We start from the raw sequence: 14,725 nt of genomic DNA, 5'->3' as shown, positions 1-14,725 counted from the left end.
AGGAGAACTCGTCTCTGCTGACTATATAGATAATGTCAAGAACTCCACCAGGCTTCATCCTCTTTTTAGCTCTCTGACAGACTCTCCATGGTGTTGCAACATGATCTCATCCCCCCATCCTCAGCAATCCGCCTACTATATCTATATATCTATCTATCTATCTGATTTACACTCCCTTTGTTTGACAGGGCCGCTGTTGCACACAGACCTGTTGGAACACTTTGTCAACCCAGTTCATCTGGCCTCCTGCATCTAATCAAAAAGCACATACAACTATTAAGCGCTTACATAAAATGTCAAAGGATTCTTTACACTAATAATAATTTCTAACTCATTGTTTACAACACAAACAAACAAACACTTAATTAAATTCAGGAGCAAGACTATTGTGTTGAAGCTTGTGGGGAAAATAAATATGCAGGATTTGGTTTCATAAGGAAGACAAGTCAAGTGATGGGCTTGGCCATCCGCTCGAATCTGACCTCTGGCCTCTTGGGACTTTGACACTGTTTACTACATTGTGTGGGGTAGTTGTTCTGCATGACGCTCACGTATAGGCGCTGAAGATATATTCTGCTTTAGGACAAGAGGAATGACAGCCGCATTTGATATGCTGGGATTGAAATGACTGGAATTGTTACCAACTCACATTAAATGCATATAGGAAAAAAAATACATTCAATTGATTTGCCTCTGAAGTTTGGGAATAATGTGCTGACTGAGCACAATTTACACTGTGCCTCAGGCTGATGGTCTTAATGCATACAGATGAACTCACAAAAGACTGCTCAATTCAAGCACAGAATCGACTCATTGTTGAACTAACATAATGCACTGTAAATGTTATTGTTCATATTTTCATAGAAAAAAGTGACTGACTCTTGGATTTTTTACAATTCACTAAAGAGGTTCCGCCTTGTTATCGTTCTCCTGTGGGTCTATTTTACATTCTATATACGCACCACGGTTTTGTCTTGCAAAAACAGTAGCTGCATGTGGATCTGACTTTCTCCGATCACAGTAGCACTAAGTGAATTGCGACCATACTTAGCACTACCTGACTATAAAATCAATAGGCTGGAGTCTATCAAAGCCCTCATTTAGCACACTTAACCTTTGTGACTGTTTAGTCTGGCTTCTTTTATCTCTCGCACTGCAGACATTTTAATATCTTCCCTCTAGACAGAATCATTTTCTGCCATCTGGGTGAGAGTAAGAAGAGGATACTAGAATGGAAAATAGAGGAGGGGGAAAAAAGAAGGGACAGGAAAATGAAAGAAGAGGCAAGGTTTCAATGGACACTGGCTAGAGAGCTACAAAGTCAATGAGCTACTCTCCAGCGAAACGCGTCTCCATTTCAATATTCAACACTCACTTCAAGCCAAAGCATGAAAGATGTGTTCATTTCTACTCCCATTACAAACCGCAGATTTATTTCAATAAACATCAGCGTGCTCTTTACTGCCTGCAAATTGCAGTGCCAAACAGTGTCAGCGGCATTTCAAAGACAGCTAGAGAGAGAGTTTTTGATGGTATTGTAATTTTGTCAGGTTTTAGGGGATTTCAGGAGGGAATGTGGTGCAGCTGGAGGCTTTGAAGTGAGGCAACAATGACAGAACTCAACTTGCCCTGCTCACGACCAGCGACACTACACACTCCTCTCTCTTTCTTCAGCGCTCAGGGTTGAAATTACTGCACAACATGGATTAGGGTCTCTAAAATCCCTCGCTGATGACTGAAGCGGGGAAGGAGGGTGGTTGGTAGTTAATTTCTTTTCCAAAGCTTTTAAATGTCAGGCAAAAAACCTCCTGTGGAGACTGAGAAGCAGCTTAGGGCAAGGACGTTGACCAAACGGAAAACACACCTTGTCAACTGTCAACTGATGATATATCAGTAGCCTCTCTTTATCTTTATCCTTTTCCGTACACTAAAAAAGTCTGATACCTTCAAACATGTGTTTGTTTGGTTAGCAACATGTTTGACATCCAAAACTTCCCTAAGCCTATTTACCCTGGCTCCTACTCTCTTTGTCAGCCACATTAATTGGATTCTCCCTCATCCTCTGTTAGGTACCAGAGTTTTCCTTTGAGGTGTTTTGAAGACAATTGTCCTTCTTGAAATTAAATGTCAAGTCTCCATGATGGGAGAGATGGTCATCGGTGGAGTAATCTCGGAGGTGGCTGCATGGACGTTTTTGAGCTGATAGCTGCCGTGTCTAACCAGAGTGTGCTCAGCCTCAAAAAAAGGGCTCAGGAGCAAGATATTCTCAAATAATCACCTGGGATTAGAGAGAGAGAGAGCAGCTTTTGAACATGTTTTTACACCCTGAATTGCATTTCATACTTGAATTTCCCATCACAGAGAATTGTGTAAGACCTATTCTTAGGATTTTGGATTTACAAGTGTTGAACTTTTCAATTACAATGATAAAGGTTTGATGGCTTTTCCAAACAATGTGGTGTTGATGGAAACCTTTACATCACGTGCTCAATTAAGATTTTGAAGATCCCCCACCTTCTGAAATGTCATTTGTTTCCTGACTCAGCACTATAATCCTGAGTTGCTTCTAGAAAACACATATGAGGACAAAGACACACCTACAACATCCCCTTTAAACTAATTAATTGATATCGCTATGCTATCAGTCAGGTAATAAGTTGATCAGCAGGGTATACTCTTCAAGGATTTTAAAGTGCATTAATAACACTGACAACAGTCAACATTTGGCTGTCTGTGCACGAGCGGGAAATGTTTAGGCCTGTAGGCTCAGTCTTTGAAGTTGCCTCTCTCAAGGTTGCACCTGCTTAAATATGGATTCAATTAAAATTCATACTAAAATCATCATCGCATTTCTCACCCTATTAAAATGTGGAAATATAATTGAAAATATCCATCCACTTACACGATTGAGATCTCCTGAAGCCTACCATGATGTGGTTGCCCACAGCAACAGATCTAAAGTGAGTGTGTGAGTTGTCATTCACCTGGAATGACACCTCACTGGAACCTGGAGAGAACCGGGGATATGGTTGACCCTCCTGGAATGGACTTGTCTTACTTCATTAAGAACACTGGAACTAACTGGGTTGCATCTTCGTAGTTAACATGTAACTGTAACCTGGAGGTGTATTTGTATCGGTTCTCCGGCTTCCTCCCACCACCAAAAAACATGCTAATTAGGTGAATTGGTTACGCTAAATTGTCCATAGGTGTGAGTGTGTGTGTGTGAATGATTGTCTGTCTATGCGTGGCCCTGCGATGAACTGGCGGCTTGTCCAGGGTGTACCCCGCATCTCGCCCATTGACTGCTGGGATAAGCTCCAGCACGAGCCGTGATTCGGTAATGGACAAAGCGGTCAGGAAGATTTCTTTTTTTTTTTTCATCGACATGCCTGTTGCTGTGTTTTAGTTGGTTAATGTTGAAGAACTTGTGAAAAATAGACATCCTGTAAGTACTATGGCAATGTACTGAAAGTATTTGTAATTGTTAAAAAAACTTATATGTGTGTGTGTCATTACAGATCTGTTCTGGCCAAAGCTGATGAGGGGGTTGTTTTCCAATAGCCAAACTGAGAAAATAAATAAACTTCAAGCTTCTTACCAACATCAAGCCCTGCCACACAAAAAAACTTTGCACAACACGCACACACACACATACACACACACAAATCCATAAGACAATATAAGATTTCACACACAAGCTGACATCCAACACAGGCAACCATTGAAGCATTCAAGCATCCAGGCAGATCGATAGGCTTTCAGGAAGTAAACTCCTAGGCTGAAGCCATAAGGCTCAAATCAAGTTACTCAGCACTTTTCCTTGCCACATGGCAGCAGGCCAAGTGCGCTGGGCCAAGACAGGAAAGGAGCATATGGTTGAGATCAAAACTTTGACACAAAGTAATTCTGTCACTTCTATGACAGCAACTATCAGTATCTCTTTAGTGAGTGAGTTCACAGTTCACTTCGAATCTCTGATTGAAGGACTTGTTGAGGTATGGCCTTTATTGGTGCAGTCAAAAGTACATGGTTGAGGATTTTAAATATTTGTATCTGGATATATCCTGCACTGCAATATTCACACGCAGTCGATGTGTTTTAAAATGCTGTTTACTGTCCCATTTAATTGTCATCATTGCCATGCCCTTTATTAAATATCACGCAGGTGATTGTGTTTGCACCTCTCATTAAACCATTGGATCTGATCATAAAAACAGGAAGGATAGTGTTACATTGGAAGCCTCCAGAATGAAACCGTGATGGACATCTCTTCAGGACTAGTTCAGACATTTTGTTTAATTTAATGCTAATAATTATTTAACTAGATATTATTGAAGGTATGGCAATAGTAGACAACTTTGGCATTGGTTGTTACTTGAAATGCAGTTAAAATGAACATTAAAAATAATGTGGATTACATTAACTGAAGTTATGGGGAAAGGTGGTTGAGGCTCGACTAAAAGGACAGAAGTAAGTATTTGTGAGCAGCAGTATGGCTTTATGCTGAGGAAGAGTACCACTGGCACAATGTTTGCATTGAAGCTAGCAATGGAGAAGTACAGGGAAGGTCACAAGGAGCTGCATTGTGTCTTTGTAGATCTAGAGCAGGGGTGTCAAACTCGTTTTCTCCCAGGGCCACATTAGCATTATGTTTGCCCTCCAAAGGCCAAATGTAAACCGTAGCACAGTAAAAATGTAACTAAATGTAATGTAATTTAATGTAAAATAAATGTAACTACTCCTTAACATGCTGTTAAATAACGAATAATTTTTTTATTTAACTCTTTAGCCACCACAGTAATTATAATAAAATATTCAGTTTTAATATCACTTTTTAAAAGGTTGTAACTTAAAAATTGTTAGAGATAAAGCCATACTGTAAATGAGAAAAATCATAAGTATGAACCAAAGTTTGTGATGGGAATAAATTAACACATCTAATAATGTGGAAAAGTTCCATTCAAATGCAATCATCACGCAGGAACAAAGATAATCGATACGGGTTCGTCTCCAAATTGTGGCCATTCTGTGAGGAGTTTGCATGTTCTTCCCGTGTCTGCGTGGGTTCTCTCCGGGTTCTCCGGCTTACTCCCACCACCAAAGACATGCAGCCTAGGCTGATTGGTGACACTAAATTGTCCGTAGGTGCAAGTGTGTGTGGTTGTATGTCTCTGTGTTGCCATGCGATGAACTGGCGGCTTGTCCAGGGTGTCCCCTGCCTCTCGCCCATTGACTGCTGGGGTTGGCTCCAGCTTGGCCCGCGACCCGATAACGGATTAAGCGGTTGGGACAATGAATGAATGAAGCACAAGTAGAGAGTAGAAATATAACTGTCAACAAGATGCCACATTTTACGGCGCTTCCTTTTCCTTACAAATTATATTATCAGGCACGTATATTTATATTGGTTTTGACCAAAAGAGCATGGAAATGTCAAATAAACCAGACATCAGTTGAATGACAGCTGTACTTTATTTGACAATGACATATTCAGATTTTTTGGCTGGGTGTTCATGCTTGTGGTCTTATCATGAAGGAACAGGTATTCTAAAATAACATAAAATGGCAGTAAATGCGTTGCCAGTAAAGATGACCTCATAATCAGGTTAATACTTTTTACAATGAATGGAATAAAAATATACAAGGAATGCACGGAGAGTTGGCTCTAAAATAACGAGCTGCAGAAAATTGTGTGGATGGGTTGTGAAAACAGAAGATACAAAAATATGTTTGTCGTTTGAAGGCTATTCTTGGCAGCTCTGACTGGAAAAAGAAAAGCAATACTTAAAACCTGCGTGGATAAGTCTGAAGAGAAGAAACAACTGCATGCAATCACATAAAAGTTTTATCTTTAACAACAGAAACCATAGAAAGAGAGAGTTCACAATTAGTGCTGGTGATGAAATACAGTGTCTGATTATTTCAGACAATAAAGGTGTGTCTGGGCAGAATAATGTAATCTTAATTTTGACAGGTCATATCTGCTTGATGAAAGGGAAGGCCCATCAAACTCAAAATAGAATACACTGTGCAGCTAAATGTTAGAACCCCTTTGGTCAATAGCCTGTGTTACTTAATTATTATTTACAGAAATGTTGCTATTGATGTATGCTCAGCCTACAAGCAGACATACTGCAATATTTATTCAAATCTTACATTTTACCCATCTTAAATAAATTGGGAATAGATAATACAAGCGTATATGAAAAGTTTATCTTGTAGTGGTAGACCCACAGAGAATTAAAGCCAATTACTGACCAACTCCACAGTTCCCCGCAGCTCTACAGAGACATCTGACATCATTACTGTCTTTCAAACGCATTGTTTTTCCATTGTTTGTTCACGCTAACCGCCTGTCTCCCAAATCCCAAAGTCATCATTAACATTTACTTCATGGAACCTATTTTCATGACATCAAAACATCAGATAGCAAAGATAGAACTGATTTTCTTTTGAAGCTTTTTATGTTTCTTTGATTTGGGATATTATGTTTTAAATCATCTCAAAGATATGATTAAATCATATATAAATTCTACAGCATGCCCTTGCTTTAACACATGTATTTAATAGCCACACACAGCAGCTCTCATCTCAGGTAGTTGCTATTCTAGTCAGACATTCTCATGACATTTTCTTTTGTCACTAATGATTTGCAATCCGCCATAAAATATGTTGCCACTGTAGCTTTATATTGCACTCACTCTTTTTCTCTTTCCCGTCCTCTCCCCCACCATTTACTCACCTCTTTCAGCATCATTGTTCATTTCCCCTTCTACCTCTTCCCTCATCAAAGTGCCAATTGCCAGCAGTCTCCAGTGACAATTTGACCTGCTAAGGTTCATAGTCCACTCACATGGATTCCTCCTTTATTAGCTTATCACCTATTAATAATGAAAATCATCGCCCATTGTACAGGAAGCTTTCATGAAATGATAAAATTCACAAATGATATTGTACATAGAAAAACCCATCGACACATTCACTTCACTTCCAGACACACACACAGAGAGAGAGAGAGAGGTGCACATTCATACTAGTAATGGCCTTTCATGTAATTGCAGTCGTTTGTCAAAGCGCACCTTGATTTTTGATCAAATTAAATACAGTGTAAAAGAAGCTGCGTTTTCTAGTGACTCTCGCTGCAGTGAGTGACAAATGCTACACCATTATGGAATGAGAGTGACATGATCAGGATTTGCACCTTGCTGTGCAGTCAGATGCAAAGAAGAGCATCAATCCAAGCATCTGCAGCATTTGGTTGAGCAGATATTACACAGGTGGCACTGAGTGGGCTTCTGTACGGCTGAGGGTGGTGTTGGTGGTTTTGTTATGCAGCGACGATGTCTCCCCAGTCTTTGGGTTTCATCAGATTTGGGTGAATTTCTACCATTGTACCAGTGGGAGCATATCGTTTTGCAACTGCTCTGCCTTACTGAAAAAAAGCAGCATGAAGGGCAGTGAAAACTGTCTAAGGCATCACAGTGAAAATAATTAAACGGTTCACCCTCATCCCCTCTGGAAGCAGCTTCGGGACTCTCCTCTGCAGTAAGGTGACAAGTCCAACACCCTCAGCCTCCCCTGCTGTGACCTTCATGTGCATAGTGTCATAGTGTTTGCACCGATTCATTGTGGTTGTTAATGCTGTAGAAAAATGTACATATATTATTATATTGATTATCTTGTGTGGTAACGTTAACGTTATTGACCGCTTTGTCCATAACCGGGTCGCAGGTCGTGCTGGAGCCTGTCCCAGTTCATCACAGGGTCACACATAGACAGACAATTATTCACACACACACACAGGAGGAAGCCAGAGAACACACGCAGACACAGGGAGCACATGCAAACTCCTCACATAAAGGGCGCAAGCCAGATTTGAACCTGTGACCTAATTGCTGCGACAGCGCTTACCACTGCGCCACCGTGCCTCTCACATAACAATTAATACATTGTAAATATGTTTGTGTATTCACAACCCTCACTATTACTCACACATTTATTTATTGATTTATTTATTTGAAAGGATAAAACCCCTTGAGATGAAACCATCTCGTTTTCAAGAGGGTCCTCAATCAAAACAAAACAGAAATAACAAAATAACAGCAGTGCAGATATGAAAAAAACCCAACAACAAACAAAATAGAATAAATACTCTCTCTTTATATACAGACACATCCACACTCAAACTACACACATACAAACATGCACATGCATCCTTTTCTTGCTTGGACTTTAGGGCTGTACACCATCAGCTGACTTTATCTTGCACTGCATTTTATTGTCTCAACGCTGGTCCACTCTGCAACAACAATAAAGCTGATCTAATCTAATCCGAAAGCCAGAATGATTAAAATATAGCGAGTTTACTGACAGTAAACTAGACATATAGGTTTACTCTGTTGGTGTTCCACATCGTGCATATGAAATAACGCAAAAATACTAATTAAATGAAACAGTTGGCTATGCGCATGCAGCGGTATTTCACTCAGCACCACCAATAAACAGATGGGTGATGGCTGCTCTGCTTCATTAACAAATCCAGTGTTAGTTGATCCCCACAGAACGGTGAGTCATTTGTTACTAGAGTTCCAAAACATTGTGTATCACATAAGCAACAATCGCGCATTATTTTATGTGGGTGAGGGTGCAAGCAACCGTTGAAGCTGCAAATGCATTAAAACTCATCTTGCATATGCTGGAAGAGGCAGGATTTGAAGCAACATAAAGTAATAAGGAAACATTTTCACTAAATGTCATATTGATCTCTGAGCAGGAAGGAATAAAGGAAGGAATGAAGGAGTGTTGTTCCATGTGTCCCACTTATCTGCAAATACTTGGCTGCGTCAGAATTCAAGTGCTGTAAAATTGCCTGGATGATAAAGTAGGATAGAAAAAAGTCAGCGGGAAGAATAGTTCCTGTATTGATGTCTTTGGAGCTCAATGCAGTTTATGTGCCTTGGGCTTGCTGGCAGTTGGGCGAGTGCCACGTCCACAGACAGCTACTGAACATGAAGTGGATGTTATAACATTAGAATTAGTCAAATCTTAAGGAATACGCAGTCATCTCTGGAAAAAAAAGAGAGCTAGAATACTGAATATTTGTCCGCAAGAAAAACAGATAAGACCTTGAGAATTTGATAAAACGGGTGAATTTTGGGCCAGGGAATAGTTAAAATTTTGATTCACATCATGAGAGATGTGGATTCGCAATAGCTTTATCTCTTGAACACTGAGAAATTGAGCTTTTTAAAATAAAATAAAAAACACTTTTACACTTTGAAAGCCAATAACTTTTGTGACAGTCATTGGTGAATGTACTTTATAAGGGGTTGTTAGTTAAAGGTTGAGCTGCAAGGCTGAAGGGTTGCTGTGGAGAATGCTGAAGTGCACCACTCTTTCAGTGGTAATCGTAATTTGGTGGCGAGAATATGTAAAGGAAAAAAAAAAAAAGCCCCAGAGACCGTGGTCTTGCTCTGCATGATGCAGAGTTCTATGTTATATTTCTCCTCAACATTTTATTGGCTGTGAGTGTGATATGCGCCACAGTTTCCCATGTACATCATAAAATCAAAAACTGTACTTTCATAGGTTTGCATAAATTAACATACATTAATTATTATGAAGGGCTGAAGGGCTTTTATTACATAAAAATAATGGTATCTTAAATCATCAGAGATGCTGAAGTAAAATAGCAGCATTGCAGTTGGTATTTCTGACAGCCTGTCATATTGAAGACAGAAAACCACAAACTTTTCTGACTCTTCGGAGAAGTTCGCAGCCGGGCAACAAACAAAAAGCTGGTAAAACTAGGGTGAGCTATACCAGCATGTCAGAATCCATATGTTTCATTTCTGTATTTCTTCAAGTACGTAGTGACAGAAGTCAATGAAAGGAGGGAAGACAAATATGTTTTCAGAAACTGTGGGTGTAATTTATCCTTCAATAAAAGTCATTCATTACGTGATCTGTTGAATGCTTGTCGACCCTGCGGAGACATTGTTTCACTCAACACTCAACAAAATGCTGCATTTTGCAAAACAGGTGAATTTTCGGATTCAAATTCTGCATCTGATCTTATTTTATGAAACCTTGAAAAAAAGTGCTTATTTCCTGTGTAACCAACAAATATCCGCATGGAAGTTACCAGTTCAGTTCTCCATAATTATTTCATAAATGAAAATCCATTTTTCATTTGATCCATACGGAAGGCTGTGGCTCTGCTGCTTATCAGATGCAGCCCACGTGTTGAAGTATCCTTGGGCAAGATATTGAAACCCAACTTGCTCCCAGTGGCTGTTCCACTGGTGACTGAATAATGGTGTGAATGGTCACCGCCTCCAAAGAGCAGCTGGTCCATGCTCTTTCAAACTTCTGATTAATGGATGACTCCTCTGAGTGTCCTTCAAATTATGAGATGGTACATTAAAATTAAATTAATTTTACATGAATAATGTTGACAATTTTAATGTGAAAATAAGACAAGGTTGAACATTAAGTCATTCTCACTGACGAAATGGCACAAGATATTTCTCCAATCACATTTGTGTCACACAAATGCTGCCTACAGCTGACGGCATAGCTGCCAAGTTCACACTTCAGAGACTTTGGTTGCTGCTTTGGATTTTCAACTGGTGTTGAAGTCGGCGTCTGTTTGCTCATTGTGTTACCCTTGAGGTTAATGATTTATAATCATTATTCAAGCAGATATTAATATTACTGTGTGACTGTCCTGTCCTTTAGTAAGCCTGCACCAGATCTGCAGCCTCGGTGACATCTGTGACCCACGTTTCAGACCCCACTGGCACAAATCCTATTATTTATTTCCTGAAGGAATCTGTGCCAAATTGTATATTGATATTTAAGTATTCGAGTTAATTGGGTCCAGCAGTGAGCAGTGTGACCCGTACTCACATATATTAGTTAATGGCTCGCCGGAAACCAAAGAACCTGAAATGATGACTGTCTTTTCCCAGTGTCATGCGAAAAACTGTGCATTGGTCTGCAAGTCTTTTGTGGTCTGAAGAATTCATTGCCATTACTGCCAAACCATTTTTCCTAAACAATTCTATTTTTGCATGCATCGATTTTTCATGTAAGCTCTGCATTTGTCCTCTTTTAGAGTTAAAAGAGGACAAATAAAATATGAGAGAATTAGTAACACCAACAGAGAAAGTGAATGCTTGCATATTGTATATGCATGCATTTAATTCTCAGATAGGGTCATTAGCCAAGATAGATGCCCTTGAATGCCAAAGAGTGTGTGTCAAAAGGTATCCCTATCTAAAAGACTGCACCTCCACTGGTAATTACAGAGAGCTTTCTCTCTCTCTCTCCTAGATAAATGCTTACTTTGTGTGGAACACACACACACACACGATGTAAACATAATGTTTGTAAGCTATTGCATTTACCTCTTATCAATCCATCCATGTATGGTAGATCCGTCACTTATACAGATAGATATCGATTACGTTTCAACTTGAAAGCTGTAATAAAGCCTCATTAGTTTCTTTTGTAGTTTTCTTTAATTTATTTTCCTGTTATGTGTATGGTGTTACTGTTTTAAGCACATTGTCACACTTCAGTACATGCTGGAGCTCTGTGTTAGTTCAAGTGCTTTGAATGCTGCTCAAAAACCTGCATGGCTGTTGTGAAGTTATGTCAATTATAAATGAACAATGCAATATATGGAATTGCATGCAAGGCCTCCATTGTGTGTGTGTCTACCATTCTAATTTATTTGAAATGCGCATACACATATATGTATTTGTACTAAATAATATGAGTGGATCCTGGCAGGCCAACACTTCTGTCATAAATTGAGAGCAGTGAGACCCCCCCGCAGTGATCGGTGTTTCTGCTGACAGGAACATATTCAAGGTAATAGAACCGCTCTGTCGTCCTAGAGCACAGCACTAAAGCAGAGCTGAGTTCTGTCGCCCGCTGCACGCACCACTGAACCTCCAGATGACAAAATGCCTCACTGGCTGACCAAATCAAACACGAAAGTCAAAAAAGAAGAGAAATAAGATTGAAGGAGAAAATGCTCAGATGTGTCATTTGCCATGTTGTCGTCTAGGTGGGAAGGTGTGCTTTTTTCAGTTGGAGGAATACTTAGAAAATATGTGTGCTGTATCCAAACGTAGTCAAGTACTGAATGTCAGTCCAGCCAAAAGAGACGGTGATGTCGAGATGATCAGTGCATGTTGTGTAGCGCGTCACTGAAACATGCTAATGAATGGAATTACTAAAATAAGTGTTTCATTATATTGCAATACAAAAAACAAGTGAGTGTGATGCCCGATGAAAGCGCCAAGACTCGAGGCTGTGGATGTTCCCATCATGGTTTCTGTCTCAGTTTCACCATCAACACCACCCATACACCAGCTTTGAAATGAAATCACCATCGGCTGCACCCATGCCAATCTATCTGTAGAGACGTGCCGGAAGCTATAACGTACATCCACAGAGAAGCAGACTCCAATAGCCAGTAGATATTATTGCTGATCCCCGTAGAGACAGAGTGGAACTGTGCAGGCAGGCTTTGCCGGAGGGTCCCAGATGAGCAGGGAAGACCAATGAGTTGTGGCAGGTATGTGTAGTTGAGCGTTGAGTCTGTGTGTGTGAGACTCACTGACCACTGCACTAAGAAAAGGGAGGAGGCTGCTTCTCGAGTGGCTTAGAGATATAATTCTGCAGTGAGCCTCGTGACCTTCCTCTCAAAATATTTAATGTCTTCATTAAAACCTGCTGAGATAACGTTCCTGTATGAAAGTGAAAATGCAACTCAAGAGCTCAAGGTTGTCCCAAAAGGCTACCTAAACTCAAGTATTGTGTTGCTGCGACCGAAAAGGTCCAAGAAAATAGTCCCCGCGTACAGAGATGTGCATCTGATCCCACACGACACAGATGCAGTTAAATGAGCAACCAAGCTGCTTGGGGGGGCGCGAAACAAAAGAAGAACAAAAGGCGTTTGTAAATATCATCCAATCAAGGAGAATAATTCATCTGCAGACACAAATTATGTTGTTGTTGTTGTTGTTCCAACTCCTGTTTGTAACAGGAATCCACAGGGATTCTAATGAATGTGAAGAAGAAAACAACTGCAGACTGAGGGTTTAGATGTCTGGTCGGGTCGGTGTTGAATGACAAATAGTAAGAGAGAAAGAGAGAACAAATGAGAAAACTTCAAAGTACAACAACTCTGATAGCTATATGTTTGCTATTGGAATTTGACTGACCTTGTAGAAGCACCTGGCCTTCCTGGACGGGTCCACTGTACGCCACCTGGTAATGTTTGACCTGGAATCCAGGTACACAGGCCTCATGGGCTCCATCATCTTGGCAACCCACGTCGGCAACCTGCAATTAGAGAACAAAGGACAAGCCATAATGAATGAATGAATGAGTGGTTTCTGTGGCTCAGTCAGGAGGGCAGAATAACTAGTAATGTTTTCAGTGATGTTAGTATTGGCTCATGGAGCATTAACTGACTGGACTAAAGCACAGCTGGATAGTTTATAGAGACATGGGCATGGAAAGTAGGCAAATCAGGAAACGCTCAACTCAGCTCAACTTTATTTATAAAGCACTTTAAACAACCAAGTGCTGTACATAAAAACACATAAAAACATAAATAAAAATCAAAAAAGAGAGAAATATATATATATAAAAAAAGCCATTGAGTGGACTATGTAAAAACAATTGCAAACCAAATAAAACAGGACCAATGTCTCATGCTGAGTTGAAAGCCACAGAGTAAAAGGAAGTTTTAAGATCCATTTTAAAAACAAACAGTGAAGATATTGTCGGATGTGCAGTGGTAAAGTGTTCCAAAGTTTTGGAGCAGGAACAGAAAGCGCTCGATCTCCTCTGAGCTGGTTAACCACATTCTCCAAAAGTGACAGAGGTATAGGCTCAGGTGTGTCAAACACAGCCCCACGAGACACAGAGCAAGAGGGCCCAGAGGCAGCAGGTGAAATCAGAGCCCTAGTGGTAACAACCGTGTCGGTTAAAAAGTGCAGGAAATGACTTCACAATTCAGAAGATGCTTCCAGACAGACAGGTTGAGCTTCAAGGAAGCCAACAGACACAGCAACATGACATGTTGATGAGCACAAGTCACAAGACAAATGAAAGCACATGAGCCAATGCATGATTTTATAGACTGAAGTCCGTGTGACAAAAAAAAATAAAAAATATTTGATCACAAAGCCCAAGCAGTAGAATTCAGCAGCTCAACAGTGAACTCTTACACGTTGTGCAATGTTTACAGTGAGAAACATCCGTGGTACCCTCGAGTCCACTGGCTTCCGTCAGAGTGTACAAAAACCTCACCAGTGTGTGAATCACACACACACAAAACTTTGTTTCAAGCCGACATTCAAATCGAACATTTAAGCACTGATCAACGTTACAAATGACATAAATGCATCGTGCCGGGGTCTCAGCGCTTGTCTTGTGAAACGACAGTGCTGCACTTGACACCAATGAACATCAGCTACTATGACAAAGACGTCGATATTTAATTTGCATGAAAGGATTTGTATTTAGTAGGTGTAAATGGAACTGATCAAGCAGACGACTGCCCACCTTGAGTCACGATCTGATCAAAGTTTCAAGATGTTCCAAGCTGCCCCAGGAGTTGTTCTTAATAGACCGTGTTTCTTTGTTTTCAGTTTTGTGCCCCGTTGTCGACTGTTCTCTTCACTTTTTTTTTTTT

The 14,725-nt window shown here is 40.2% G+C and overlaps 1 protein-coding gene across 1 annotated transcript in view; it reads right to left on the bottom strand.

Annotated features, from left to right (window-relative positions):
* LOC137913884 (cadherin-13-like) overlaps nt 1-14,725 on the bottom strand; it is a 198,792-nt gene that overhangs the window by 112,694 nt on the left and 71,373 nt on the right. Inside the window, exon 4 of the mRNA XM_068757504.1 lies at nt 13,245-13,365. Coding sequence (XP_068613605.1) covers nt 13,245-13,365 — 121 coding nt within the window. The remainder of the gene's footprint in view (nt 1-13,244; nt 13,366-14,725) is intronic.

This window comes from Brachionichthys hirsutus, unplaced genomic scaffold, assembly GCF_040956055.1.
Source record: "Brachionichthys hirsutus isolate HB-005 unplaced genomic scaffold, CSIRO-AGI_Bhir_v1 contig_1409, whole genome shotgun sequence".
NCBI classification, from domain to species: Eukaryota; Metazoa; Chordata; class Actinopteri; order Lophiiformes; family Brachionichthyidae; genus Brachionichthys; species Brachionichthys hirsutus.
This window is presented reverse-complemented; position numbering and strand designations above follow the sequence as displayed.